The sequence below is a fragment of the Orcinus orca genome, chromosome 12, assembly GCF_937001465.1.
Source record: "Orcinus orca chromosome 12, mOrcOrc1.1, whole genome shotgun sequence".
Classification (NCBI taxonomy): Eukaryota; Metazoa; Chordata; class Mammalia; order Artiodactyla; family Delphinidae; genus Orcinus; species Orcinus orca.
Genome location: NC_064570.1, coordinates 79,946,572 through 79,974,342, shown reverse-complemented (window position 1 = coordinate 79,974,342; position 27,771 = coordinate 79,946,572). Strand labels below are relative to the sequence as shown.

The following is a 27,771-nucleotide window of genomic DNA, read 5'->3' as shown; positions in this document are numbered from 1 at the left end:
CACAGGCCAGATGACTACCTAGGGTGTGACACAACACCTTTCAAAATCTGGATTTTGATTGTTAATGTTCAATTTTTCCACTTGGTTGTGATTTATGATGAGCTGGATGAATGTGTGTTGGCCCGGAGAAGTTCCATTTCATTAACACGGAGCTTTTTGGAGTCATGCCCTTGGACTGTTGGTTCTAAGGAACATTGCTGTCTGCAGATTGCCATGTACATGTTTGAAACAGGAGAAGAACTAAAGGGTGAAGAGGAGACTTAGCAGTTTTACTAGTATTTGTTTTATTAATTCAAGACCTATGAAATATATTATTAAAAAATAAAGAGGAAGTATTGCTGCCCTAAAAGCATATTGTAAACCAAATGTGGCACAATAAACTCTGGTGCTATGATTTGCAGGAAAAAAATGAAAATATGAGATCTGGTACTAATTCTTTAGCTACTAAGTATTCTGAATTCAGATAATACCATAATTTGGCCAATGGTTTGTGTATTGTGTTGCAAGTCTTCGGTGCAATACATTAAGAAAAAAACTCAATTTCAAAGAAGAGGAAAACTTGCAGACTCTTTGGTCTGTATTGAGCTTAGTTGCTCTATTTTCCTACTGTACACTTTGTTTATGAATCATACACTTGAGGTATGAAGTAGAAGAAGTACTTGGGATTGCTTTGGAGCACATTAGCTTTACACAGTATGACACAAACTATCTCAAGGAATATATTTTATTTTCAAACTCATTGCTTCAGCGTGCATAGCTAACAGGCTTGTAGCTGCTACTCTTGGTAACTGTTACTTTTAAAACAATATGGTAAAAACTTTAAAGGCTTTTTTACTTTATCACTATTTTAAGAAAATAATCATTTAGAGCTACAGTTCTTTACTCATTTTTAAATACGATTACATTGATTTCACCTAGGCCATCTTGAAGCATAGACACAATAACCAAATTTGTATAAATCAACACTCGCCGAATGAATACATAGTACATACCCAGTGCAGTAAATCAAAAACCCTAGACCTTGAAGGGTTCTCAAAAAGCCTTACATGCTAGTTTCCTATAATTAGTGGAAATGTTTTCTAAGTTGTCTGAATCATCCAACATAATTAGTGGTCTTCTTTGCTCCTTTGTAAACTAAGACAACAGTTACGTCAAGAGATCACTTGTGTGTGCCTGTTTGGCTTTATGAATTTACAATTTTGTGACTCATTTATAGTATTTTATGGTTCAGAAATAATATGAGAGATTTTTTATATATGTTTTACTGAAGTATAGTTGATTTGCAGTGTGTCAAGTGTACAGCAAAGTGATTCAGTTGTACATATATATATATATATATATATATATATATACACATATATATATATATTCTTTTCAGAGTCTTTTCCATTATAGGTTATTACAAGATATTGAGTATAGTTCCCTGGGCTATACAGTAGGTCCTTGTTGGTTATCTATTTTACATATAGTAGTGTGTATATGTTAATCCCAAACTCCTAATTTATCCCTCCCCCACCCCCTTTCCCCTTTGGTAACCATAAGTTTGTTTTCTATGTCTGTGAGTCTGTTTCTGTTTTGTAAATAAGTTTGTTTGTATCATTTTTTAGATTCCACATATAAGTGATACCATATGATATTTGTCTTTCTCTGTCTTACTCACTTCACTTAGTATGATAATCTCTAGTTGCATCCATGTTGCTGCAAATGGCACAATTTCGTTCCTTTTTGTGGCTGAGTAATACTCCATTGTATATATTTATCACGTCTTCTTTATCCATTCCTCTATTGATAGACATTTAGGCTGCTTCCATGTCTTGGCTATTGTAAATAGTGCTGCCGTGAACATTGGGGTGCATGTGTCTTTTCGAATTATGGTTTTCCCCAGGCATATGGCCAGGAGTGGGATTGCTGGGTCACATGGTAATTCTATTTTCGTTTTTTGAGGAACCTCCATACTGTTCTCCATAGTGGATGCACCAGTTTACATTCCCACCAACAATATAGAAGGATTCCCTTTTGAGAGATGACTTTCTAATGTTTCACTATTTACTGAATATTGTATACCAGCTTTTGTTCAACTGTGTGTGTGTGTGTGTGTGTGTGTGTACGCATATATATTTAACTGAATTTATGGTAGACTGGAAATACACAGATATATGTTTAACTCATCATTTGGTCCCTAAGGTCCCTAAACACTAAGGTCCCTAAACATTTCTTAGAACACATAATAAACAAATTTATTTAATATAATTTAATATTAAATTAAATTATATTTAATTAATATAATTAAATTAATTAAATATAATTAAATTAATAGTATTTAGTATTTAAACAGTGTAATTACATTTTTTCTACCCCATTATCCACTTAGTTCCCAAGTCAAAAGCTGGAAGCTGCCCTAGTTTTAACTCTCCGCAATCCTCCTGCTAATGCTTTGTTTCTCAATCTTTGAACGATTATCAACCCCCAAGGAGACTTTTGGATGCTCTTTCCCTAAAGCCCTCCCCACAGGACATTTGAACCTCACAGGTACTCTGTGTTTGTACACTGTGGCCCCTTAGAGGACCACAACCATAGTATTAACTGAGATCTCTTTATCCCTCTCACCTCCACCAAGAGCCAGTGATCACCTCTGGAAGCTTATTACTCACATTGACAATTTGTGTTCAAATCAGTCATCAATTGTATTGATTTTACTTCCTACATAGAACTCATGATCACAGACTGAAGATTACAGAGGACAGTTGTTTTTATTCCTCTCTGATTGCCAACTGAAGATGACCCAAACTTTGTAAGAAAAAGACTGAAATTTTCATCTACTATGAAACTAGGAGACAACTACATCCTTAAATTATAAACTGTAGAAAAAAGCCTTCAAATTCAGTGAAATCTGGACTAAAATGAGGAGAAATACCAAGACTGACTTATTCAGCGACTGAATATAACGTAGAGTTCTCCAAAATAAATGGTACAGCCTTAAAAAGCCCAATCGAAAATGCGCACCTAGGATCTGTGAGAACTAGGGAAAGTTCTAGACCTGGGGCATCCTGAAACAATGTTTCGTACCTCAGAGGAGCAGCTGACGTCTGCTCAGAGGAGAAGCCTCACTGGTCTGCCGGGTTGCCTGGGAGCTGTAAATAGGAATCAATTTGGACACCACCACTCAGTGTAGTTTGCAGAGAAATAAATTGCTAGAGCACAATCATAACACATACATCTTCATTACTAATCATGTGGAGATTTGGATAACATCACTGGTCTGGATGATTTTAATCTTATCTGAAAATAAGCAATAAGATGACACAGCCTTTCCAGCTGTAGGTGTGACAGGATAGCTTGTATCAGATGATCCCGCCTGTAAACCTACAAAAGCTAAACAAGAAGAAACAAACAAATAAAAAACTGTTTGGCGGCACTTGGAAGCAACATAGCAGACAAAGAAACTGGAGGGATTGCAACCCTTGAAAGAAGGAAAGAACACGAAGTGATGCCACATGTACCCCTTTTTCTATGGAGGGACTTTGCAACCCGGTGACACAGATATTGGGGCAAAGCAAAAAGCAGCATCTTCCCGGGCTGAGGAGACAGATGTCACAGTTCAGGAACTGACAGAGAAGCTGGAAACTGTGAGTGGAGGGTCCCAAAATTTGCTACAGATTCCCCTCATTTGATGACTGCTGAGCTGTGTATGCATAGAAATTAACCGAGAAATTAACCAAACAGCAGCAGCTGGAAGATGAACTTCTGAGCAGACCTTCCAGCAGCTGCCGGGTGCTGGGAGAGGTCCATCCCCTTCAAGTGCGTGGGAAACACTTTGGTGTCCTGGACAAATTCCAGAAGGACCAAACTGGGAATAAGCGTCACACAGTACGAGTAAGGGCAGACCTTCAAGCCCAGCTCTGAACAGGAACAGGATTAATTCTCTCTGCCAACCAAAAGCAATTTCACCCTTGTTGGAGGAAAATAATATCATCCAGAGCCTCTGTAGGTAGGTTTTCACCCACAACGTCTGGCATCTAATTTAAATTTACAAGGCAAGCTAAAACTTTTAAATTAATAGAAAGAGGACCAACCAACTAAAAACTAACAATAGAGTTAATCAAAGAAGGACCTTAAAATATTCATGATTAATATGTTCTAGCAAACAAAGGAGAATGGATGCTTTCAGCAGACACCTGGAATCCATTTTTATAATTGAGCAATAATTCTAAAATTAAAAAATAAAAACCCTAACAACACATTTAATATGTGAGTTTAATTAATTAATTAATGGCATATTAGAAACAGCAGAACAGAGAATTAGTGAGCTGGTCAGTGGAAAGTATATAAATTGACACAAGAGAAAGAAGAGAAGTTTCAGGAGAACAGGACAGATGTGAGATGTGATGGAAAGGTCTGAGTGTGTATCTGAGTCCCAGAAGGAGAGGAAGTGCAGAAACAATACTTGAATCCTGAAGGGCTGGCTGAGAACTTTCCAACTTTATAAATCCAACGACCTTTCAAATTCTGAAAATATATGAAGAGAAAAACAAATCTAGCAATATCATGATCAGAGTACTGAACATTAAAGAAAAAAACTTTTCTTAAAAGAATCCTAGGGGGAAAAAAGAGATTATCTTCAGGGAAGCAGCAGTAAGATTTTGGCTGAAATTTCAACAGATGTTATCAAAGCCCCAAACCAATGGAATGACCAAAGGAAAGAATGCGGCAAGAAAAAATAAAAACATCCAACCCACTGTTTATGCTTAGTACATGTTATCCAGCAAAAATAACCTTCAGACAGTGCACGGATACATGAATGAAACAGCTAAGAACTCATCACCAGCGGACCTACTCTTTATGTTGGGAGAAAATGCCCCCAGTGGAAGCTCTAAGCTGGAGGAAGGAATAGAGAACACCAGGGAGAGTTAGTAATAATAACAGTAACAACAACAACATACTGGGGAGAGTTAGTAATAATAACAGTAACAACAACAACATACTGGGGAGAGTTAGTGATAATAACAGTAACAACAACAACAACATAGGGGGAGAGATAGTAATAATAACAGTAATAACAACAACAACCAGGGAGAGTTAGTAATAATAATAGTAACAACAACAGTACCCAGTGGTAGTTAAGACGTGTACAAGTAACACCTATAAAATACCTACGTGAAAGGTGGGAGGGGAGCAAAGGAATCAAGCTGCTGTAAAGTTCGTGCATTATTCTAAAAGTAGTAACATTTCTAACTTCAGGAAAATTCTGATAAGGTAAATACTTTAATCTTGAGAGTAGCCGCTAACAAATACTAGAAGAACGCACAACTCTGATCCTAATAGTGGAGGAAAATATGCCTAACTAATCTAGCTCGGTAAAAAGGAGAGGTGAAAGGACAAACGGATGTGATCGTTACTTGACTCTGGCCGTATCAGTAATTGCCTCAAACGTAAACGGACTAAATGCTTATTACCAATATCATGGAATGAAAACAGGAGATATCAGTGCAGGTGACCAAATATTTAAATGACATGAACAATTGTAGGCAGATAAGTTTTATACCTGAGATCAAGTCAGCGAACTGACCAACAGGCCAGATCTGGCCCACTGCCTGCTTTTGTGAATAAAGGTTTATTAGGACACATCTGTGCCCATTTGTTTATATATCATCTGTGGCTCTTTTCCCACTACAAGAACAAAGGTGAGACTGTTTGGCCCACAAAGCCTAAACTATTTACCTACCCCTGACTTAGATGAAATCTACAAATTCCTTGAAAAGCACAGCTTATTAAAACTAACATAAGAAGGAATAAAAACACGGAGGACTCCTGTGATTAAAGATGATCCTATAATTGTTTTAAACCTCCCCACAAGGAAAACTGCTGACCCAGGTGGATTCACTGGTAAGTTTTTCCAAAAATTTAAAGAATAAATGCTCTTAATCATACCCGATATTTCCAGAGAGTAAAGAGAAGAAATACTTCCAAACTCTCTCTGTGAGTCAAGCCTCTACTTGATAAATTTGGTAAGGAGAAGACAGGAAAGTTATAGGCCAAAATCTCTCATTCAATTAGACGAAAGGCCTCAAGCAAAATTTTAGCCAATTGAATCCAGATAGAGAAAGAGATCACTTTGTACAATTCCATCTGTGGGATTTTGGGACATTTTTGAACATCGGGGGTCTGTTCGACCCCCTGTGGGTTGGGACCCAGCCAGGCTGGATATGATCTCGGGCACCGCGGGCCAGTGTTGCCTGCAGTGTCTGGTTAAAGGGAGGCTTCTGATCGGTGTCACAGGGCGATCTATCTGTCGGTCTGTCTGTCTCTATCCATCTCTATGAGACAGAGAAATTTTGAGAGAGAGAATGAGAATACATTATGAAGACAACAGTTTTGTTCTGTAAGTGAGAGACTGGCTTAACATTATGTAATTCATTGTAGAAGGAAAGAAAGAAATCCTCTGATCCTCTCATCATCACAGTAGACACAGCAAAAATTTTAATAAAGTTCATTACACATATATGATAAAATATGTTAGTGAACTAAAAAGAGAATTTTCTTAAAATGTTAAAGGTAATCTACCATAACCTAACAACAAGCATCATACTTCATAGGGAAATAGTGAACACTTTCCCCTGAGTTCACTGAAGCCACTTTCACAACCTCTGCTCAACATTATTTGGATGGTCCTAGCCAGTGTTGGACCTGGCAGAGTGGCAATATAGCAAAGAAAAGTAAATAAAAGCAATAAGGATTATAAATGAAGAATGTAAACTGTCATTATTCACAGTCTGTATGATTGCACATATAAAAAACTCAGAAGAATCTGCCACAAAATTATTAGAATTGATAAGCGAATTTAGCAATCACTAGATGCAAGGTCAGTATATAAAAATCAGTTGTATTTTTATGTACCAGCAACAAACATTAGGACATGAAATTTATAACATACACCAATACAATATAATCAGAAACATGAAATACCTAGGAATAAATCTAATGCTTAATTAACCTAAGTAGGTAAATGAATTAGAAATAAACTAAATAAGTAGGAATAAATTAACAATATATAAGTCCTCAATATGAAGAGTACTTACAGCCTCATACATAAAGCCACAGTTGTGTGCAGGTGAAATTCAATAAGAATTACACAGGGACAAGTACTTCTGAAGGTCTGGCCATTTGAAGGGATCGAATATAAATAGTGGTCTAACTCGAGTGCATCCCCTTGGTTCTAAGTGATGCCTGCTATCAAAATAGTTCCACTAGACGTGCTTAGGAAATTTGACGCCATCTTGGTTATCAGTCAACAGGCCCAGAATTTTAACTCCTGGAAATTATGAGCTAGATTCCTGGGGATGATCTCTTGATCAGCAAGTTCCTTTTGTATTGACCATTTGTGATTAGTAACTTGTATATTGATCCAAACTAAAGTGTAGGACTCAAATGATTTGAGTCGACTTCTAGCATTTTTTGTAAACAGTGTAGTGAATTTATGTGTATTACAACCATCTTTTAATACGCCTTAAATTACTTGTCCCTTTTTAGGCTTACTGTGGAATCATAATAGGCCTCTATGTTCTTTTGGTGTGTTGAAGATATAGAAATTGATTATAATTGTTTTTAAGCTAAATTTGTCCTTAATTTAAGAGTGGGAATCATCTTTACATAGTACCTCCTAGGCCTTTCCTGAAAGCATCCTTACTTTCTGAAGATGAAAAGATATTTCAGGCCCGTATTTTTTCATCCCATTCCAAAATTTCATGCCAGCCACCTTACATTAGAATAAGGAACCAAAATCTGGCAACTAAAGGTGCAGATTTTTTTTTTTTTTTTTTTTTTTTTGCGGTACGCGGGCCTCTCACTGTTGTGGCCTCTCCCATTGCGGAGCACAGGCTCCGGACGCACAGGCTTAGTGGCCATGGCTCACGGGCCCAGCTGCTCCGCGGCATGTGGGATCTTCCCCGACCGGGGCACGAACCCGTGTCCCCTGCATCGGCAGGCGGACTCTCAACCACTGTGCCACCAGGGAAGCCCAAGGTGCAGATTTGATTGCTTATATGATTGATCCCTTGCATGTCTATGGGTTATAGACAAAGTCTTTTTTGTCTATTTTAGGGAGCATGAGCTCGTGATGTTTCAATATTATTTTATCAATCTTTAAAAAAAAAATTCTCGTTTGAAATGAGTTTCTACATTGTCTATTACCATCATTTCATTGATTCTACAATGCACACTGGTCTGTACTTTATCATATATGAAATCTGTATGTATTTTACAATGGATGGCATGACATGGTTTAATTAGCAGCATTTTTCTTTCTTAAAAATCCATAAAATAATGCTGTATCTTGCTACTGATGACATAATTGATTTGATTCAGTGCATATAGATTATCCCCCCACCTTTGCCATATTACGGTGAGTTTCGTCACACCAAGGCATATGTGTAATTTATAATTGGGCCAAAGCAATATCACCACCAGGCTTTCCTTGCAGTACCTACCAGTATGAGGTCCCCCGAATTCTGCTAAAGTTCAGGATATGACCTTCTTCATTACCTGTAGTTCTAGGACCCTGTAAGCCATGGAACAAATACTAGACCAGTTCTCTGTGAAGCCTTTGTAGGTGTGCAGTCTGCGTATGAAGTACAACTCTTGTCCCTTAATGGTAAGCTGGCCATCCCCGATTAAATAAAATTTGTTCTCAGCTGAATATTTAAGATCAATTAGTCATTTTAACAGAAAACTAAATTCTAATCTTGCATTAATGTAATATTTTTCAGTAAATGACTCATAGACCTTCCCTATTATATTATGAATATTTCCATCAAATAGAGATCGTTAGTCAAAGTTCTATTTTTTTGCTCTTTAGACTTACTGTTTAAAATTACAATAAACCAGGTAAATAATTCACTTTTCCTCAAACCTTTGACAATTTAATGTATTCACCCAAGTTTTGTCTTTTACTCTCCTCATTCCTATTCCAGGTATTTTACTGTAAGAAACAATTTCCTTCTTTTCCTTTGATAAATAAAAGCACATCTACTACCTTGAATATGTCACGTATTTTTGTCACTTTTTTCTAGTTTAGAATGAACCATCCATATTAATTGCAACTTTGAACCTAAGCTTCTATTTTGTAGAGAAAACTTGGAGGTAGATAATGGAGCATAACAGGCTGTCTGTCATAGGCAAGCAATGAAGCAGCCTAGCAAGTTACAGCAGACATAATAAAACATCCTACAAACAACCCAATGAAAAAGTGGGCAGAAGACCTAAATATACATTTCTCCAAAGGAGACATACAGACATACGGATGTCCAAGAGGCACATGAAAAGATGCTAATTATTAGAGAAATGCAAATCAAAACTGCAATGAGGTACCTCCTCACACCGGTCAGAATGGCCATCATTTTAAAATCTACACATAATAAATGCTGGAGAGGGCGTAGAGCAGAGGAAACCCTCCTGCACTGTTGGTGGGAATGTAAATTGGTGCAGCCACTGTGGAGAACAGTATGGAGGTTCCTTAAAAAACTAAAAATAGAACTACCATACGACCCAGCAATCCCACTGCTGGGCATATATCTGGAGAAAACCATAATTCAAAATGATACATTCACCCCAGTGTTCATTGCAGGACTATTTACAGTAGCCAAGACATGGAAGCAACCTGAATGCCCATCCATAGACAGATGAATGGGTAAAGAAGATGTGGTATATATACACAATGGAATATTACTCAGCTGTAAAAAAGAATGAAATAATGCCACTTGCAGCAACATGGATAGACCCAGAGATGGTCATACTAAGTGAAGTAAGGCAAATATCATGTGATATCACTTCTATGTGGAATCTAAAAAAAAAAGATACAAATGAAACATTTGCAAAACAGAAATAGACCCACAGACCTAGAAAACAAACTTATGGTTACCAAAGGGGAAAGGGCAGGGGAGAGATAAATTAGGAGTTTGGGATTAACATATACACACTACTATATATAAAATAGATAAACAACAAGGACCTACTGTATAGCACAGGGAGCTGTATTCAATGTCTTATAATAACCTATCATGGAAAAGAATCTGAAAAAGAATATATATGTACATATATATGTACAACTGAATCATTTTACTGTATACCTGAAACATGGTAGATTAACTATACTTCAATTTAAAAAACTTAAAAATAACTCAATAAATAAAAATAAAACATCCTTACAACCCACAGTATCCTATAAAGTTGCAAAGGTGAAGAGAAAGCTTTGCATCATTCAGAGGCAAATCCACTGTATAACTAATTAATCACCTGGATTACGTTTAAGCTGACACTCCAACCAACTTCATTACTGTTGATATCAAAGTCTTTTCAGAACTATAGGTCAATTTATTTATTATGTAATTCTACATTTTCACAATCTTAAATGTTCCTGGAAGAAATGTTAGCCTATCCAATAAGTAAAATCAATATAGAAAATATAGGAATTTCAGATTCACTCGTCTGCTCATGAGAAAACCAACCTAAATCTTAAACAATAAAATAAAATTTTGTGCTCATATTACATACTACACTGATAAAATCTGGAATAAGACATAATGCTGTCTTTTAAAAATTTGAGTTATAATTCACATACCATAAAATTCACCCTGTTCGATTGTACAGTTCAGTGGTTTTTAGCATATTCACAATTAGTTGTGCAACCATCACTGCTGTGTAATTCGAGAACATTTTTATCTTCCCCCATAGAAACCTATAAGCCTTTGCATCACGCCCCTCCCCCCTCCTCTAGCCCCTGGTGACCACTAATCCACACTTGTCTCTGGATCTGATATTTTATTTAAATGGAATTATACAGTATGTAGCCTTGGGTATCTGGCCTTTTTCATGGAGTATAATGTTTTCAACTTCATCCGTGTTTGTAACATGAATCGTTCATTTTTATACGTGATAATATTCTATCGTATGGATGAAGCACATTTTGTCTCCATTCATCAGTTGATGGGCCCTTGGGTTGTTTCCTCTTTTTAACTGTTGTGAATAATGCTGATCTGAACGTTCCTGTGTAAGTGTTTGTATGGATATATGTCTTCAATTCTGTTGAGGACGTACCTAGGAATGGAATTACTGAGTAGTACGGCAACTCTAGTTTAATTTAACTATGTTTATGTTTAACTAAATTGCCAAACTCTTTCCAAAGCAGCTACATAATTTTACACCCCCACCAGCAGTGCATGAAGGGTCCAATTTCTTCAGAGTCTCATCAGCACTTGTAGGCATCTCTTTTTTACTGTAGCTATCCTGTGCATGTGAAGTGGCCTCTCATCGTGGTTTTCATAAAGCTTTTTAAGCCAAATTTATCAAACTAGTTTGATATCTCAAAGGATTCACTTTGATTGTGGATTTAGATTCTTATATTAAAATTCTTTTGAGTTAGCCATTTCTTGAAAATGGATTTTTCCTGAAAGACAAGCATATTCAAAGTATTAGAAGTTCAGTTTCTTTCTTTCTCTGGGAATTCTTTAGGTAACTGTATGAGAATTATGTAAGTACTCGTTGGTCTACATAGATCAATCAGAACGGGAGCTCTGTTCAGTTAATATCTGTCTGCCCAAACCACTATCTCTAGGGTGCAGAGAAAGTAAGAGATTTTTTTCACCAATTGAAAAGACTGTTTTTTCTTATAAATTTATTTATTTTATTCATTTTTATTTTTGGCCGTGTTGGGTCTTCGTTGCTGTGCGCGGGCTTTCTCTAGTTGCGGCGAGCGGGGGCTACTCTTCGTTGTGGTGCACAGGCTTCTCATGGTGGTGGCTTCTCTTGTTGTGGAGCACAGGCTCTAGGCGTGCGGGCTTCAGTAGTTGTGGCATGCAGCCTCAGTAGTTGTGGCGCACGGGCTTAGTTGCTCCGCAGCATGTGGGATTTTCCTGGACCAGGGCTTGAACTCGTGTCCCCTGCATTGGCAGGCAGATTCTTAACCACTGTGCCACCAGGGAAGTCCCGAAAAGACTATTTTTTAAACACAAAGAGAACTAGCAGTTTCAGTTTTATCAACTTTGACATAGACAGAAATTGACACAGAAACCTAACCCTAGAGTTTAAAGGGCTGTTCTTTAGTATGGACAAGACATTTTCTTAAATGATGTGAACTTTTGTAACATGCCAATGACCAGACATGCAAAAAGCCAAACAAAGAAGATTTTCTGTCATCCGTCACCCAGCTCTCAATTCATCCCTGAGGTCTGCCATCCAATAGATTTCATCCGTAGACGGATTCCCTATTGTTGCTGCTACTGATGAGGAATGTATTATCCATCACAAACAGAGCAGAAGAAGAGACAGATTTACCAAGACCCAGAACCAGCAGCAAACAAAACAAAACCAGAGTCAAAAAAAGAAAACAGAGACTGAAAGTAATGTTCTGTTGCCTCTTGATATTAAATCCAGGAGCGAGGAAAAGGCATCCTTGGGCTCAGAGCCTTCATGGGGCACCCTGCTCAGAGGTCCAGCAGAAGTCCATCTGGGCATTTTGATGGGACCTCCAACACTCTCAAAGCAAAATTCTCAAAATTAAAACAAAATTGTTAGAAAAACAGATAGGAAATGTCAAAGTTTTAACTCATTAGTGAGAACACTGACAGGGTGACAAGCTGGTTCCTAAGATGATGTACATATAGACATACATATATAGTCATTGAAAAAAAAAAGGGAATGCTGAAACATTATTCAGTTCGATTCAAAACTGGATAATGTTCTCTAGATCAGTAAAACCCTAACCTTGAGGTTATCCTCACTACTAAGTAGTGGTTATTTGCTCCTTAACAGTTATCTTCAAGTTAACATCTAACTTTTACAGAGTTATAAAATTTTGGGACCGTAATTATTATAAGAGTAAATAGTAAGTCAAAAAATGTTCCATTCCCCCAGAGAGTCAAATGCCCTTAGGCCCTTAGAGAGCTTATTAGTTAATCCTTAAACATGGCAGTAACATGTAAGGCCATTTTTTTCTTAATCTCATTTCCAAGTTTAGATATTTTTTTTCTAAACCGAAAGGAGGGAGTTACTACTCTGAGCAACTGGGTGATTGGAGTGTCTTTAATGTGATACGGAAGTTTAGACAAGGAGCAGTTTTTTCCTTGGGTTGAGCACATTTTTGAGAGCCTTAGCAGTTCACAAGTAGGTACGTAAATCTAGAGTTGAGGGCTGAGACAAGGTGGAGAGAAGCCCTGGGAATCAGCAGCACATAGAAGGATGTAAAGCTTGGGACCAGATGACACATCGAGGGAGCAGGTCTCATGTGGGGAATAGAGGTCAGGGTTGGGAGGGTTGAAGAGCTCCAGTGTTTAGTGGTGAAAAAGAATAAATGTCCAGGGCTTCCCTGGTGGCGCAGTGGTTGAGAGTCTGCCTGCCGATGCAGGGGACACAGGTTCGTGCCCCGGTCCGGGAGGATCCCACATGCCGCGGAGCGGCTGGGCCCGTGAGCCATGGCCGCTGGGCCTGCACGTCCGGAGCCTGTGCTCCGCAATGGGAGAGGCCACAATGGTGAGAGGCCCGCATACCGAAAAAAAAGAATAAATGTCCGGCCAGGAGGCACTAGGTGGGAAAATCTATGAGAATAAAGCATCTCGATCGAAAGAATCAAACGCTTTGTCACATGCATGGTGTATTGAGAGGTCAAGAAGGTAAAGACTGAGAAACCACAGGATTTTGCTACATGGAATAATTGGTGACTCTGATGAAAGGAAAAGGCTATTGGGTGAAGCGGCAGGGACAAAGCCCGCTTCCGTTTAGTCCAGAAGAGAATAGAGAGAGAGGACGTACAAACAACTCAGGTTCTTCAGCAAAAGGTCAGTAGCTAGGAGAGGGGGTGTCAGAGAAGGAAGGTGGGTTTTTCATTTGTTTGGTCTTTAAAGGTGGGTTATATCACAGTCTATTTGTATAGTGAGAATTCCCTTTTTTTAACTTCATCAGTTCACAGCAATGGGAGGGATGCTACAACCATTAGTGATGCATAAGGTGCGTGCTGATATAAACCATCCAGATCTTAACGTAACCGATACAAAATATATCAGAGGGCCGGGAGACAGCAGTCATGACTTTACAGAGACCCTGATAGCTTTATAAGGCGGAAAGCCTTACAGTGCATCTTGAAGGATTCAGGCACATCTAAATGACAGGAATAGTCTTCCAGGCAATTGAAGCAGAACAAATAGAAGACTAAGAAATAGGAGAGTAGAAGTAGATTTGTGCTAAGACTATGACCTTCACATTGATTTAATTAATCTGGGTGGTTAGACCCCCCTGCAAACCTCTCCCCGCAGTTAGGTAACAGAAGAATGGAAAATGCCCTAACACGTTCCACTTAAAATATGGTGTTCTAGATTCTTCAGGAAGCTATGCACTGTCCTCAGATTACATAAGAATACTTCTGAGCATCTAAACAAAATATTTTATTTTTTGAGGAAAAATTGTGTCTTATTCACAAAACTTTTTTTAACATAACTTCTTAATTCACCCCCTGCAAATGGTAATCATTTGCTGTATAGATTTCTCTAATTTTTTTCAGAAATTTTATTTGTTGACATTGTAGAACATTTCATGGCTGTAATTAAGTATCCATGAAAAAATTTGTGACTCTTCTAGCTCATCTTGGATACATTTTCATAGTAGAACTATTATAGAAAACACTTTCCTGTTCTTTCAAACTTCTCTATAACCTAAACAACACTGTCTAAAATTTCACAATAGTTTTTTTTGTGTGCAGTGATTTTTAAAATAGAGATTAAGAGGTGTGATGTAATTCTGTTTTCACGGGAATATTGTGGAGAAAACAGTGCATGTTAGTTTATCCATACTTTACTGTAAAGGTAAAAACAAGATCACCGGAGAGAGGTTTTCAATAACCACTGTGGTGAGTGTGCTAAGGAGATGAAAAACTCGCAGGTGTTTGATTGAAAATGGATATTATGATGGTGAAATTGACCAAATCCTGTCATTTCTGTATATCCTTCAGCAGAATTGTGCTAGTAAAATAGTAGAAAAAGCAGGTACTAAGAGTAGACTTAAGGAGGGTGGCAGAGTTAGGAAATACATTCAAATGAATACGTGAGAACACGAAAGAAATTTACCGTAATATTTATCCGGAAAGAAAGTCCACTAAAGTTGCGAATATAAACCCCACAGGAATCAGTGTTGAATTGGTCGTCATCATTACCGTTTGGAAAAGGAGACTGCATAAAACGCATAGCAAGATTACTAGGCTTGCAAATGGCCTTAAAAACTTTTGAGTTAATGAAAAGATGATTAGAATAAATTGAAAGAATATGAATACCTTATTATTGTCAGGTGAATGTTGACGTGGACCAATTCAAGAAACGCAGCTAGGGATTAAACATTCCAAATTCTTCCTGTCAAATCAGGTCCCAGTTTCCATTCACTGTCACTGAAGGGATCCTGAGGTCCAAAAAGTCCTGTCTTTTCCATGGATTCTGAGCCGCTGCACCAACTTTCCTTTCTGCTGAAGCACTCATTGTGTAGATGGCCACAAACATGTTACGTGATCCTAAGACTTCCTGTTTTACTGTTTCTAATCATATTAGAGTTTATTCTGATTTGCATATGAAATGTCATCACTTAAAGAAGCTATATTCAGTAATATATTTCATTTTTCCAAAGAAGAAATATAGAAAATCAAGATGGTGGTAAAGGTCATGTGAGCCAGTTTTTGCAAATATTTTGAGGACACATAAAATTCAGAGGGTCATTTCAGAGATATCAGACAGGTCTTTATTGGACCAAGAAAGGGATAGTCTAAATGGATACTATAACTGCATATGCAGAGCAATTAAAAAGACTGGAAGAATCCTACCATCCCTGGCCACCTCCCCAGTTGCCTGCCCTACCTGTAACTCTGACTCACAGACACTCATGTACTTTGGCAAATAGAAAGGATATTTTCCCTCAACCTTCTACGGTACCTGAAACTCTCAACAGTAATTTATTCATTTGGGAGAGAAGTACCGTGATCTATTCAGATAACCTGATGCAATCTCAGAACATAGACAAGTAAGTTTTGCAGAAGAGAACAACAAAAAAAGGAACATCTGGACCCAGAGCCTGTGAGTTCGGAGAGTTGAAAGTTGAAAATGAGAGGAAACTTACGTGGAGGCGATGGGGCAGGAGGTGGTGAGGAAGAAGGAAGGAGAAGCAGGGCTTGTCTCCTGAACAGCGTTTCCGAGACTCACTCAGCCTCGGATAGCAAAAGAGACGCCTCTTAGCTGGAATCCCAAAGAGAAACCAGAACAAACACTGGTTTCATTTTTTAAACCTTGTCGTGTGGCAAATTAAGAGTATCTGTTTTGAACAATATTTTTTCCTCAGAAATGTATATGGACTTTTCTCACTGGTTGAACTATTTTAGCTTTTCTCTGAAAGTAACAGAGGAATTATTTACAACATTGGTCAGTAACACCTCCCCATCTGTAGCCTTGGTTGCATTTCTTTTTACTATCTTCAAAGAGTTTATAGATGATGCCTTGAAATGCTCTTGTTTCAAGGCACATCTGGTAAATAAATACTGGGGGGGCTTCCCTGGTGGCACAGTGGTTGAGAGTCCGCCTGCCGATGCAGGGGACACGGGTTCGTGCCCCGGTCCGGGAGGATCCCACGTGCCGCGGAGCGGCTGGGCCCGTGAGCCATGGCCGCTGAGCCTGCGCGTCCAGAGCCTGTGCTCCGCAACGGGAGAGGCCACAGCAGTGAGAGGCCCGCGTACCGCACAAAAAAATAAATAGATAAATAAATACTGGGGGCGGTGATGTGACCTTAGAATATTCATAGCTGTAGGACTACTACTCAGCCGGGTTTTCCCTCTAAAATTTTGCCCGGATTATTTCAAAATAAGTTAGATTTAAAGTTCTGATTATGCTGACCTGTAATTTATGGATGCATATATGTTTTTACTTTGTAAATATAGTTCATTTACCCCTAAAATGCAAGGCAGACGGATGGGGACTTCAGGAAGAGCCATCACCAAGAGCACGAGCGTGAGTGGAGAGATGTACACACTGGAGCATAATGATGGCAGTCAGTCGGACACGGCTGTGGGCACTGTTGGAACAGGTGGGAAGAAAAGGAGGTCCAGCCTGAGTGCCAAAGTGGTTGCCATCGTGACTCGAAGGAGCAGAAGCACGTCCCAGCTAAGCCAAACAGGTGAGTGAAGTGAATTCAACTTACACATCTCAAGTTCTCGCTGGAGAGACAAATGTCAACCTTCATGCTATGGCTCGGGATGGGATCGTACCGTGTACGGATTCTCCTTGCCAAAGAACGTTTGTTTCTCTGTTTCTGGAAACCTGTTCCATGTGTGGGTTTTTTTGTGTTTTTTTTCTGTACAGCTGTCTAACAAGGTATCATTTGTCAATCCCTGAAGTGGTCAGGTATTTTGTGAAAAAAAATAAATAAATAAAGCCATGTTTACAAATATGCAAGGAAATGCAAAGAAATCTTAAAGAACCAAATTGGTTGAAATACAAGAAAAGCAACAGGATTCTCCTTTTCAAAATATTCCATAATACAGTTACTTCTAATTTAGGCTATCTCCATATTGTTTTAGAAAAGAAGGTCAGTTGTGCAACTTGAAATACAGTCTTCAGGGGGCTGTGTGAATGTAATAATTGAACTGTGACTGTTCTATTTTCAATGCAAGTAAAAACCCAGCAGTTATTTTTACTTTACAAAAGTGGGTCAGTGGATTCATGCAAAGAATAATGTCAATACAAATTTGAGTTTCAGACATTTTCTACTGCTTGTAAATCTTAAAAGCTTTATATCCTCAGGGTATATAGAAAAAAGCAAACAGAAGGGAGGATGATTATTTGTGTATTATCAAATACAAAAAACTGCCTAAAATTATATAACATTTGATCATACATGTTAGATAATTCATTACTAGGCTTAGCATTACGGAAAACTGAAGGTAAGTAAAATATTGAACTGATTTAAATTGTCAGCACCTGTTTCTCTTGCCATAATCTTAGTTCCGTTTATTGTTCCTTAAGAGCGAAAGTCTTGGCACAAAATTTACTTAGACTAAAAGACTTCCATGAAATCCTTTTGATAGTTAACTTGGCATCCTGGAAAGTACTTTTTTTTTTTGAATTTTACAATTTTATTTTTTTATACAGCAGGTTCTTATTAGTCATCCATTTTATCCATATTAGTGTATACACGTCAATCCCAATCTCCCAGTTCATCCCACCACCACCACCACCCCACCGCTTTCCCGCTTGGTGTCCGTACATTTGTTCTCTACATCTGTGTCTCTATTTCTGCCCTGCAAACCGGTTCATCTTTTATATGCATTAATATACGATATTTGTTTTTCTCTTTCTGACTTACTTCACTCTGTATGACAGTCTCTAGATCCATCCACGTCTCTACAAATGACCCAATTTCATTCCTTTTTATGGCCGAGTAATATTCCATTGTATACGTGTACCACATCTTCTTTATCCGTTCATCTGTCGATGGGCATTTAGGTTGCTTCCATGACCTGGCTATTGTAAATAGTGCTGCAATGAACATTGGGGTACATGTGTCTTTTTGAATTATGGTTTTCTCAGGGTATATGCCCAGTAGTGGGGTTGCTGGATCATATGGTAATTCTATTTTTAGTTTTTTAAGGAACCTCTGTACTGTTCTCCGTAGTGGCTGTATCAATTTACATTCCCACCAACAGTGCAAGAGGGTTCCCTTTTCTCCACACCCTCTCCAGCATTTGTTGTTTGTAGATTTTCTGATGATGCCCATTCTAACTGGTGTGAGGTGATACCTCATTGTAGTTTTGGTTTGCATTTCTCTAATAATTAGTGTTGTTGAGCAGCTTTTCATGTGCTTCTTGGCCATCGGTGTGTCTTCTTTGGAGAAATGTCTATTTAGGTCTTCTGCCCATTTTTTGATTGCATTGTTTGTTTCTTTAATATTGAGCTGCATGATCTGTTTATATATTTTGGAGATTAATCCTTTGTCCGTTGATTCATTTGCAAATATTTTCTCCCATTCTGAGGGTTGTCTTTTCATCTTGTCTGTAGTTTCCTTTGCTTTGCAAAAGCTTTTAAGTTGCATTAGGTCCCATTTGTTTATTTTTCTTTTTATTTCCATTACTCTAGGAGGTGGATCAAAAAAGATCTTACTGTGATTTATGTCAAAGAGTGTTCTTCCTATGTTTTCCTCTTCCTATGTTTTCTTCTTCCTATGTTTTATAGTGTCCAGTCTTACATTTAGGTCTTCAATCTATTTTGAGTTTATTTTTGTGTATGGTGTTAGGGAGTGTTCTAATGTCATTCTTTTACATGTAGCTGTCCAGTTTTCCCAGCACCACTTATTGAAGAGAAATACAGTCTTCAGGGGGCTGTGTGAATGTAATAATTGAACTGTGACTGTTCTACTGAAAGTATGTATTTTAAATTATACCTTCTACTGGACAAAGTGACAAATAAATTAGAGATAGGGAATTTTGAGCCATTCAAAAATTGAACTAGTGCACACAGCTGTTTATCAAAACAGAGGTTTGTCTCTCTGAAAATCACAGGATTAGAATGGCCCTCGATTAGCGAGCATTTCTGGTGGTAATTCCTCTCCGCCATCCCATGGGGATGAGCTGTTCATTGTGAAGGGGAATCATTTGTCTTCCTTGGGCTCAGGTTTCTTCCTTAGGAGTAGGAGTTGTTTTTCATTTCTTTTACTTGTTTTGTTTTTGACGGTGGTGCTTCTTGGTTTGTAATGTTCGTGCAATACATGATGCTTTCCAGTGTGGGGTGTGGATGGACTTTCACCACCAGATTTCAGATTACTTTATCCCTTGGATGATATGGAAATTCTCTTTGATGTCCTTTTAGGGAGCCAGGGTTTCCTGCAGGTTCGGGGATGGCTTATCTTCTTCCCCAGCCTCCACAGTCTGTCTCTTCTTATTTTCCCTGATAGTTCGTTCCCTCTCTATCTTTCCCTGGTTGAGTAGAATTACATTTTCTTAGAGTAAAGCACAGCAATAATTAAACGTAAGAACTATACCTGAGGCACAGCTTTGTAGGTAATAGATTCAAATGATTGTCATTGAAACACTCAGCCCCTTTGCTTTGTTAGTTTAAATTTTATTCCAGTTACAGGCGTTGCTGAATTTCGAATAATACCTACCTTCCCAAAAGTTGCATTGTTAGTAACGTGCATGGAATGACCCCACTTTCAAAGATTAGCTTGCAATGTACAGGAGCAAAAAGGATTACGAAGCCAAGATAACAAAATAGTTCTAGCCCAACGTGACTCAAGGAATAAACTCTGACTTTCTCTCTGGGGCTCGGCTTACCTGTTTATTGGGTGGATTGGACTGAAAGTCGTCCTCTGAACTTCCCAGGTATAAGAGTTTACGTTTCTCTTTCTACATCATAATTGTACCTTTTATTTGATAACCTGGATCTTCCCAAAGCAAGGGACCAGTGGTGACAAACCTCAGTTATCACTGCTCTTTATTTCACTGGATGCACTGGTTTTTCTCCCTATTCCTTCTTCTACAAGTGATTTTTCCCCCTTTATCAATGATTATATGTCCTCTCTCCTGTGAAGAGACACGAAAGTTCAGAATTCTCATTCTAAGAAATCTTGTTTTTTATTACTTCAGCTTTTGCATGTGATCATCAAATCTGTATTCCAATTCGTCCTCACCCAAGAAATATTCCTTAATTTTAATTTCCTATAAGAGAGCCTCTTGGATGGCCTACCTTAAACAAGCGTAGCCCTGTCACAAATCTGAATTTCCAGCCCTTCCTTTCAGTATTACCACAGTTTTTATAGTTACAAACCTTAGAAGAGTTTTCTACTTTAAAAATTTTTCACTCAACTCTCTCTTCCCCAGGTCCATCATCCCAGAGAAAACTATGTGATATTTGTCCAATTTTAAGGAACACTAATATAATTGATTTAAATGTCTTTAGTGTGAAGTGAATCCATTAATCGCAGACTGGTGAGCCTTTTCAGGGGGCCTTCTAAATGCATGGATAATTAAGACAGATTTTTAAAAATTTAGTTTATTGGAGTATAGTTGATTTACAATGTTGTGTTAATTTCTGCTGTACAGCAAAATGATTGTTTTTATATATGTATGTATATTATCTATTCTTTTTCATATTCTTTTCCATTTGGTTTATCACAGGATATTGAATATAGTTCCCTGTGCTATACAGTAGGACCTTGTTTTTTATCCATCTTATATATAATAGTTTGCATCTTCTAGCCCCAAACTTCCAGTCCATCCCTCCCCCACCCTCTCCTTGGCAATCACGCGTCTGTTCTCTGACTCTGTTCCTTTTTTTTGTAGATAAGTTCGTTTGTGTCATATTTTAGATTCCACATGTAAGTGATATCGTATGGCATTTTTCTTGCTCTGACCTACTTCACTTAGCGTGATAATCTCTAAGTCCCACCATGTTGCTGCAAATGGCATTATTTCGTTCTCTTTTATGGCTGGGTAATATTCCATTGTGTATATGTGCCACATCTGTTTTATCCATTTAACTGAGACAGATTTTCTAATGGTGTCAATTAATCAAAGATTGGGGAGAGGCAAACAGCATTGCTTATCTATTAAAACAAGCTGGGTGTTCTATGGAATAGCATGTATTATGTTTAACGTAAATTTTACTTGTGCTTAATGTAAAAAAAGACTTTAACTAAAGGCTTCTCCAGCGGTGAGTCTCCAATCCACCCCATGCGCCCCGGATTACGGGCTCTGTCTCCTCTGCCACACAGATGATAGATAATCAGGAAAACAAGAAGTATTTAGAAATAATGCTTAACCAGCTCTGTTTAGAATGGGAGATTTCAAGCACATCGTTTTTCTGTTTTTGTTTTCACGTAGCCACAAGTTTGCTCACGGAGTATATTTGATTCTTTGTTCAAAATAATAAGTAAAATTTATTTCCAAAACTTGAAAAGCATAGTAAACTGTATATACAGATATATTTATATAGTAAATTACATATGTGACATATAAATGTATAAAATTTACCTTTTCTATGTAATTTGTTGTGTGCTTCAATATATTTACTGTGCTTTTCAATTATATATAATTATTTATGTGGAATATTCCAAGTATAAATAACATTCATATTTTAAAGTTACCTTTACCACAGTATTTATTCATAATGAAAGTAGGAATAAATTTGTTAATATATTTTTTAACTAGGAGAGTGACAGAAACAGGAAAGTTTCCAAAAATGCCACTGCTGGTAAATGGCTTCAAGCAGTCAAGCACGTAACTCAAAACCTGTTCAGTACACAGCTACTGCATTAGATTGAAAAGGGCATGAGGTATGGAAGGAAAGGGACATTGTAAGAAAAAGCTCCTGATCCAGGAGCTTCTTGGGACTGAATGAAGCTCTGAGTAAACGTAGGGCCAGGCTTTAGGATGTGAGGGAAGTTTTAGCCTTTGTAGGTTTATAGTGTGTATAGCCTGTATAGTGTGAGGTTTGCCTCACTAAGAATGAAGGCTTTATTGAGAACAATCACCCCTACATACACCCTTGTAATTACCTACAAGTAAAGATAATTATGATAATAAGTACCATAAGAATGACAAGTGTTCATTTAGTCTAAGTGACTAAAACCAATAGATTTGCATTTCTAGAGCTGTTTCCATGTATCCCTAAGTTATACGTGTACACGTTTGTGTGTATAACTTCCCTCCATGATTGATCACAAAAAAATCGTGATTAGAACTTTTAGCTTTTTTGAAGAAAACACCTATAAATCTAAAAGCATCATTAGCACTATAGACTAGAAATTACTTCATTTACTTTATCTCATATTGTTGAAGAACTCTATCTCCAGGATTATACCAGGGACAGTGGGTGTTTCAAAATTAGAAGTATCATCCCCGATGGAAGGAAATCATTCACACTTGACATAAACAAGAATCCAAGAACTAAATAAGAAAATGTAAAGCCAAATGCCAAACATAATAAAACCCGGTGTACCAAAGGAAGTGGGAAGACAAATGGGTCAAAGGTCTAAATTTCCCAGGATAAGAACACATGCAGCATTGAGAGCTAACCATAGCCTAACCATTTAATATAATCATTATTTATTGTATCATTAACAGCTGATGATACTTTGTTAAGTAGATTCATATCATTTTTTCCTACATACTGGCAGGATTTGGGTAGTTATGCACTGATTAAACTATGGAAAATGTTGCAGGACTCTGTTATACTGTCAAATAATTAAGAGTCAATTATCATGTACTAAGAACATACTAAAAAATCACTTCTAAAAAAAAACATACTAAAAAAAATCTTTCTTTAAGAATAGATATTTTGTGCCTTTCCAACATTTCCCACCATCCACATCTCTTTTTCCCCTGTCCAAATCACTTGAAAATGATTCAGAGTCCCTCTGAGTAGAGGAATCTGAGTCTATATATAAAAATACCTTCCAGCCATGTTACCTTTCTGGTATATTCTTCCTCTTGCCCTGTGTTACACCAGGGTGTGTGGAGTAGGGCCCAGGTCCCTACAGGCTCCACCGGCTCCAGAGGCCCGGCTAAGCCTTCTTCTGCCCTCCTGATACGGCACATTTAGCATCATCTGTTCTAGGGTTTAGGCATTTACAAAACACTGAAGATTTACTGGTGCCTTCCCGCTGCCCTGTTTTCCTGCAGGAATCCCTGAATCAGGGAAACATAAAATAATTTTGTGGAAATTATTAAGAGGCTAATAATTGTGTGGAAAGGAGAAAAACACAAGTAGGTATTTCCATAAATTTTCAACCCAGCCTATGAGCACAGTTTGGCTCAAGCAAAGGTGTATGAAAGGACTGTCATGGGAAATACATTTAGGAAAAAAGGTTGGGGCCAGGTCTTAAAAGCCCTGTAAGGGACTCTGCTCAGTGTTTGATGGAGAACTTTTAGTGGAGAGGATAGAAAAAAGGAAGCTGTGTTCCCAGAAGCTCAAGTGGAAGCAAGATGTGCAAAATTGGTGAGGAAGCAGAAAGGTCAGGGTGAGGCTAATGGATGAAATGAAAAACCGTGACGTGGGTGGAGAAGGAACCATGGAGGTGGACGTGAAGGAGCTTATTCGGGAAAGGGGGCGGGGCCTGAGTGAAGAGAGGACAAGGTGAGATGCCCAGCAATTCAGGAATAACTGGTGAGGGAATGGGAGGGCGGAGTGCGGGATCCAGGGAAAGAGGGAGTGAGCAGAGAGGCGCAGAAACAGATCCTAGAGGGGAAAGGATTTCCCAGAGTGGCTGCTTAATCCACAGAAAGCCGGAAGAGGCCAGGGAGTGGAATAAAATCGCCGGATTTGGGGCCAGAAGGGTTGCCCCTGACATCAGTCTGCCTGGAGCAGTGAGGAAGGATGGGGGTGCCTCAGTGTGCAACGACCCACCAGGGGTGGAGCCAGTTCCTCTCTCCATTCGGTCCTCATTCCACCTTGGACCATCCTCTCAGAGACTTGGGATGGGACTCTTGTCCTGAGTGGGAGCCCAAGAGGATGGGGCTGGAGGGTCTACAATGGGATAGAGCAAGGGCTCCCCGCCACCTTATTCAGATGGATTGGGCTGGGAAGATGCCTAGACGGGCAGCTGTTATGAACGTGTCTTCAGAAAGCATTCAAAGGAAAGAGCTCAATGTGAACAGTCTGTCTTTCATTCATTCTACCAGCATTTCTTAAGTATTTTTCATGTACCAGACTCTGTAATTGAGGGGGTATTAGGAGTAAATAAGGGGTAGGGCTGTGTGTGCGCACTTGCGTGTCTCAGAACAAAGGGGATCTGAGTGTTCTTCCGGGAGGAAAAATCACCTCTAGGTGAAGAGATGGAAAGATACAAGACACAATACAAAGAAGTTTAAGGAGCCGAGCAAAATCCCAAAGAGGAAAGGAGTTAACTTAAGGACGCAAGGTTATTCTTGGAGAGAGGGAATGACGGTTCTTTCCCTGAGTTGATAGAAAAGAGGAAATGTTGAGATCCAGAGGCACATTGCAGTGGTGTCCTGGAGCCGAGGGAGCGCGTGTCAGGGAGATGCAGATGGGGAGAGAGGATGCAGGATGAGGAAGAATGTCGTAAGACATCCACTGGTGTGGGTGAAAGTACAGCCGAGCCACGCCCACGTGCCACCTGAGTTTGGACGATGCAAAATCTCTGAAAGTAGCTTTAGGAACACCTACCGGGGTCAGTGTCACCCCTGCAGGTGTCTGGTTCATTTTGGCCGTTCTTATGTCTTTCACGTCATTCCCCAAGTTTCTGCATCTCCAAGTCCTCCCAGGAGTTCTGAGATCATCGTGGAGTCTTTGAGATCATGGATTCTGAGATGAGATTTGGTTAGATCTAGACTCTTGGGCTCATGTTGGAAGTTCACCTGTCTGGAGCTGCCGTCTACTCCTTACTTTGACTCTTTCCATTGTGAAATTTAGTCTCCTTGTAGGAAATGAAAGCCCTGCCTGTTCTCTTATCTATTGTTATTCCCCCTTCCCAGGGCTTCCCTGGGGGTGCAGTGGTTGGGAGTCCACCTGCCGATGCAGGGGACGCAGGTTCGTGCCCCGGTCCGGGAAGATCCCACATGCCGCAGAGCGGCTGGGCCCGTGAGCCATGGCCGCTGAGCCTGCGCGTCCGGAGCCTGTGCTCCCCAACGGGAGAGGCCACAACAGTGAGAGGCCCGCGTACCGCACAAAACAAAAAAAAAAAAAGGAGGATTTCTGTTATTCCCCCTTCCCAAGGCAGCCAGCAGATCTTTTTCTTACTCTTACTCAGAATATGGGTCTTAAAGACATTTTTTTTTTGCTTTGGCAATTTATCTCAAGGAAATTAATTATTTCATTTTCATCATGGAGATGAAACATTTCAGAAGGGCCATAGAGTGTTGCAAACTATATAGATAGAGTTCATGATCCTACAAGATGATATAGGCAAAAACATAAGCATTCTAAGGAGTTTTAGCTAGACTTACGTATATTTGATTTCAAAATAGCTTAATAAGAGTTAATGAATTTCCAAGGCATATCTCTAACTTTTCAAGATGAAATCGCAAATAGAAACTAACAAAAATGCCCTGTTCCACTGTCAAGAAAAGAATAATATACGTAAAACTCTGACTGTAACCCACTTCTACCTAAAGGGATAATGCTTGAATAAGCTAATGTTCCCATGAGTTCAAGACATTATTTTTAAATTTACATTGTCTTTAGGCAATAATCATTTCAAGAAAATGTCCAAGATTTTAAATCCTCTTCTGCTGATCTTTTTTCAGTCTTCTCCTCAAAGTCTCACAGTTAAGGCAAGTCAGAAAATAAACCAAGTGAGCGCCAGCTTGGACCTCGTACTTTCTTTACCTTGAGAAAATGATTGTCCTAATTTGCCTTAGGACTTGTTTTTAATCTTTCCAACCAATCCAATTTACCAAAATGTTCTATATATTTTAAATCTAGTGTTTCTTTGTGCAGGCTCTCTGCCTGTTCCTTTGCACAAGTAATTATACAGCTGGTGGGAAGGGGGGTTACAGTGATCTTTTTGAACATTCTAAGAAAAGTTTTCTTGGCTCCGTTGATTTTAACAATGGAAGCAAAAAATTTTTACAAAGGATGGACGCCCCCCAAACGTTGCAGAAACTAAAAGCTCCTGTGGATGAAAATCTTCTGAAATTGAAATTCCTTGTCTGTGCCTCATTTATTTGATTCATTTAATAGCACAAGGAAAACATTCTGAGGAACATCATGTTTCATGTTCTTTGTTTCCTGAACGCACAATTGTGGTACCAGAAGTGATTCTCGAGTCTGCAAAACCATCAAATGAATGTAAGCACGGGTTCTTTTATTTACCATTGCTGTCTGGCTTAGGAATTCACTACTGTTAATAGAGATTTAATGCAGCTAAAGTAACTCATCTGCTCAAGAGATGCCCTAATAAGGATTAGTATTTTCAAACATACGCCAGCTGCTCTATTTTTGTTCTTTTCCTTGCTGTGAACTATAAATTTTGAAAGTGGCTACTATGTGGATAGACTTTTAGTTGGTTTGGCGGAAAAAAAAATGTATTTGAGTGGAATTAATTTTTATAATTAATTTGGATTTTAGGATTTGGAGGAAGAAAGGAAACACATCTATTAAGTGACTTCAAAGCACAGTGCTGAGTATTCAGATAATTATATATGGTGATAATTCTTGTTAACTGTACTAAGGTAATGTTTAAGCATGAGATCGATTTCAGAACGGGTGTTATAAAACATGTCAGGTAGCTTAATTGTAACAAGAAATGTGTCTGATTATTCTTCCAGCAGATGACCAATTTCAGTGCATCCTCATTTAATGCAGACTGGTTTTCAGTAAAGACTTTTTGGTTGATTTCTTTTACTAATGATTTTACCAGAGTTTTAAACACAGAAGAGTAAAAAGAAGATCCTTCAAACTCCTGCAATACCACCACTTATTGCAAATTCACTGGGAAAATATTAGTATATTATTAGCTAATCTTTTTATGCATTGTTCCTATTAATACTGATAAAACCATCAACAATCAAAACTATTATTTATTAATCACCATCTGCCTGCTGGTGTTTTAATTATTTTGCATGTATTAATTTCTCTAGCTCTCAAAATGCAGCCCTGAGACACTATTATGAATATTATTGTCACTTTACAGGTTCCATGACTCGTCCGAGAACACACAACCCTTAGAAGTCAAGTAGAACTTATGTTTGTAACCATTTCACTGTAATCTCATTCAACTGCATGGACACACAGAGAGCTACCTTTCTTA

At 38.5% G+C, this 27,771-nt stretch overlaps 1 protein-coding gene across 50 annotated transcripts in view; it reads left to right on the top strand.

Annotated features, from left to right (window-relative positions):
* Positions 1-27,771, top strand: part of RIMS1 (regulating synaptic membrane exocytosis 1) — a 473,493-nt gene that overhangs the window by 391,584 nt on the left and 54,138 nt on the right. For 31 of the 50 annotated variants that reach the window (XM_049695397.1, XM_049695402.1, XM_049695404.1 and 28 more), the window contains one exon: positions 16,949-17,184. The exons of 12 other annotated variants lie outside the window; for them this stretch is intronic. In XM_049695397.1, the coding sequence (XP_049551354.1) occupies positions 16,949-17,184 (236 nt within the window). The remainder of the gene's footprint in view (positions 1-16,948; positions 17,185-27,771) is intronic. 7 more of the 50 variants (XM_049695398.1, XM_049695400.1, XM_049695412.1 and 4 more) reach the window with 1 other exon arrangement.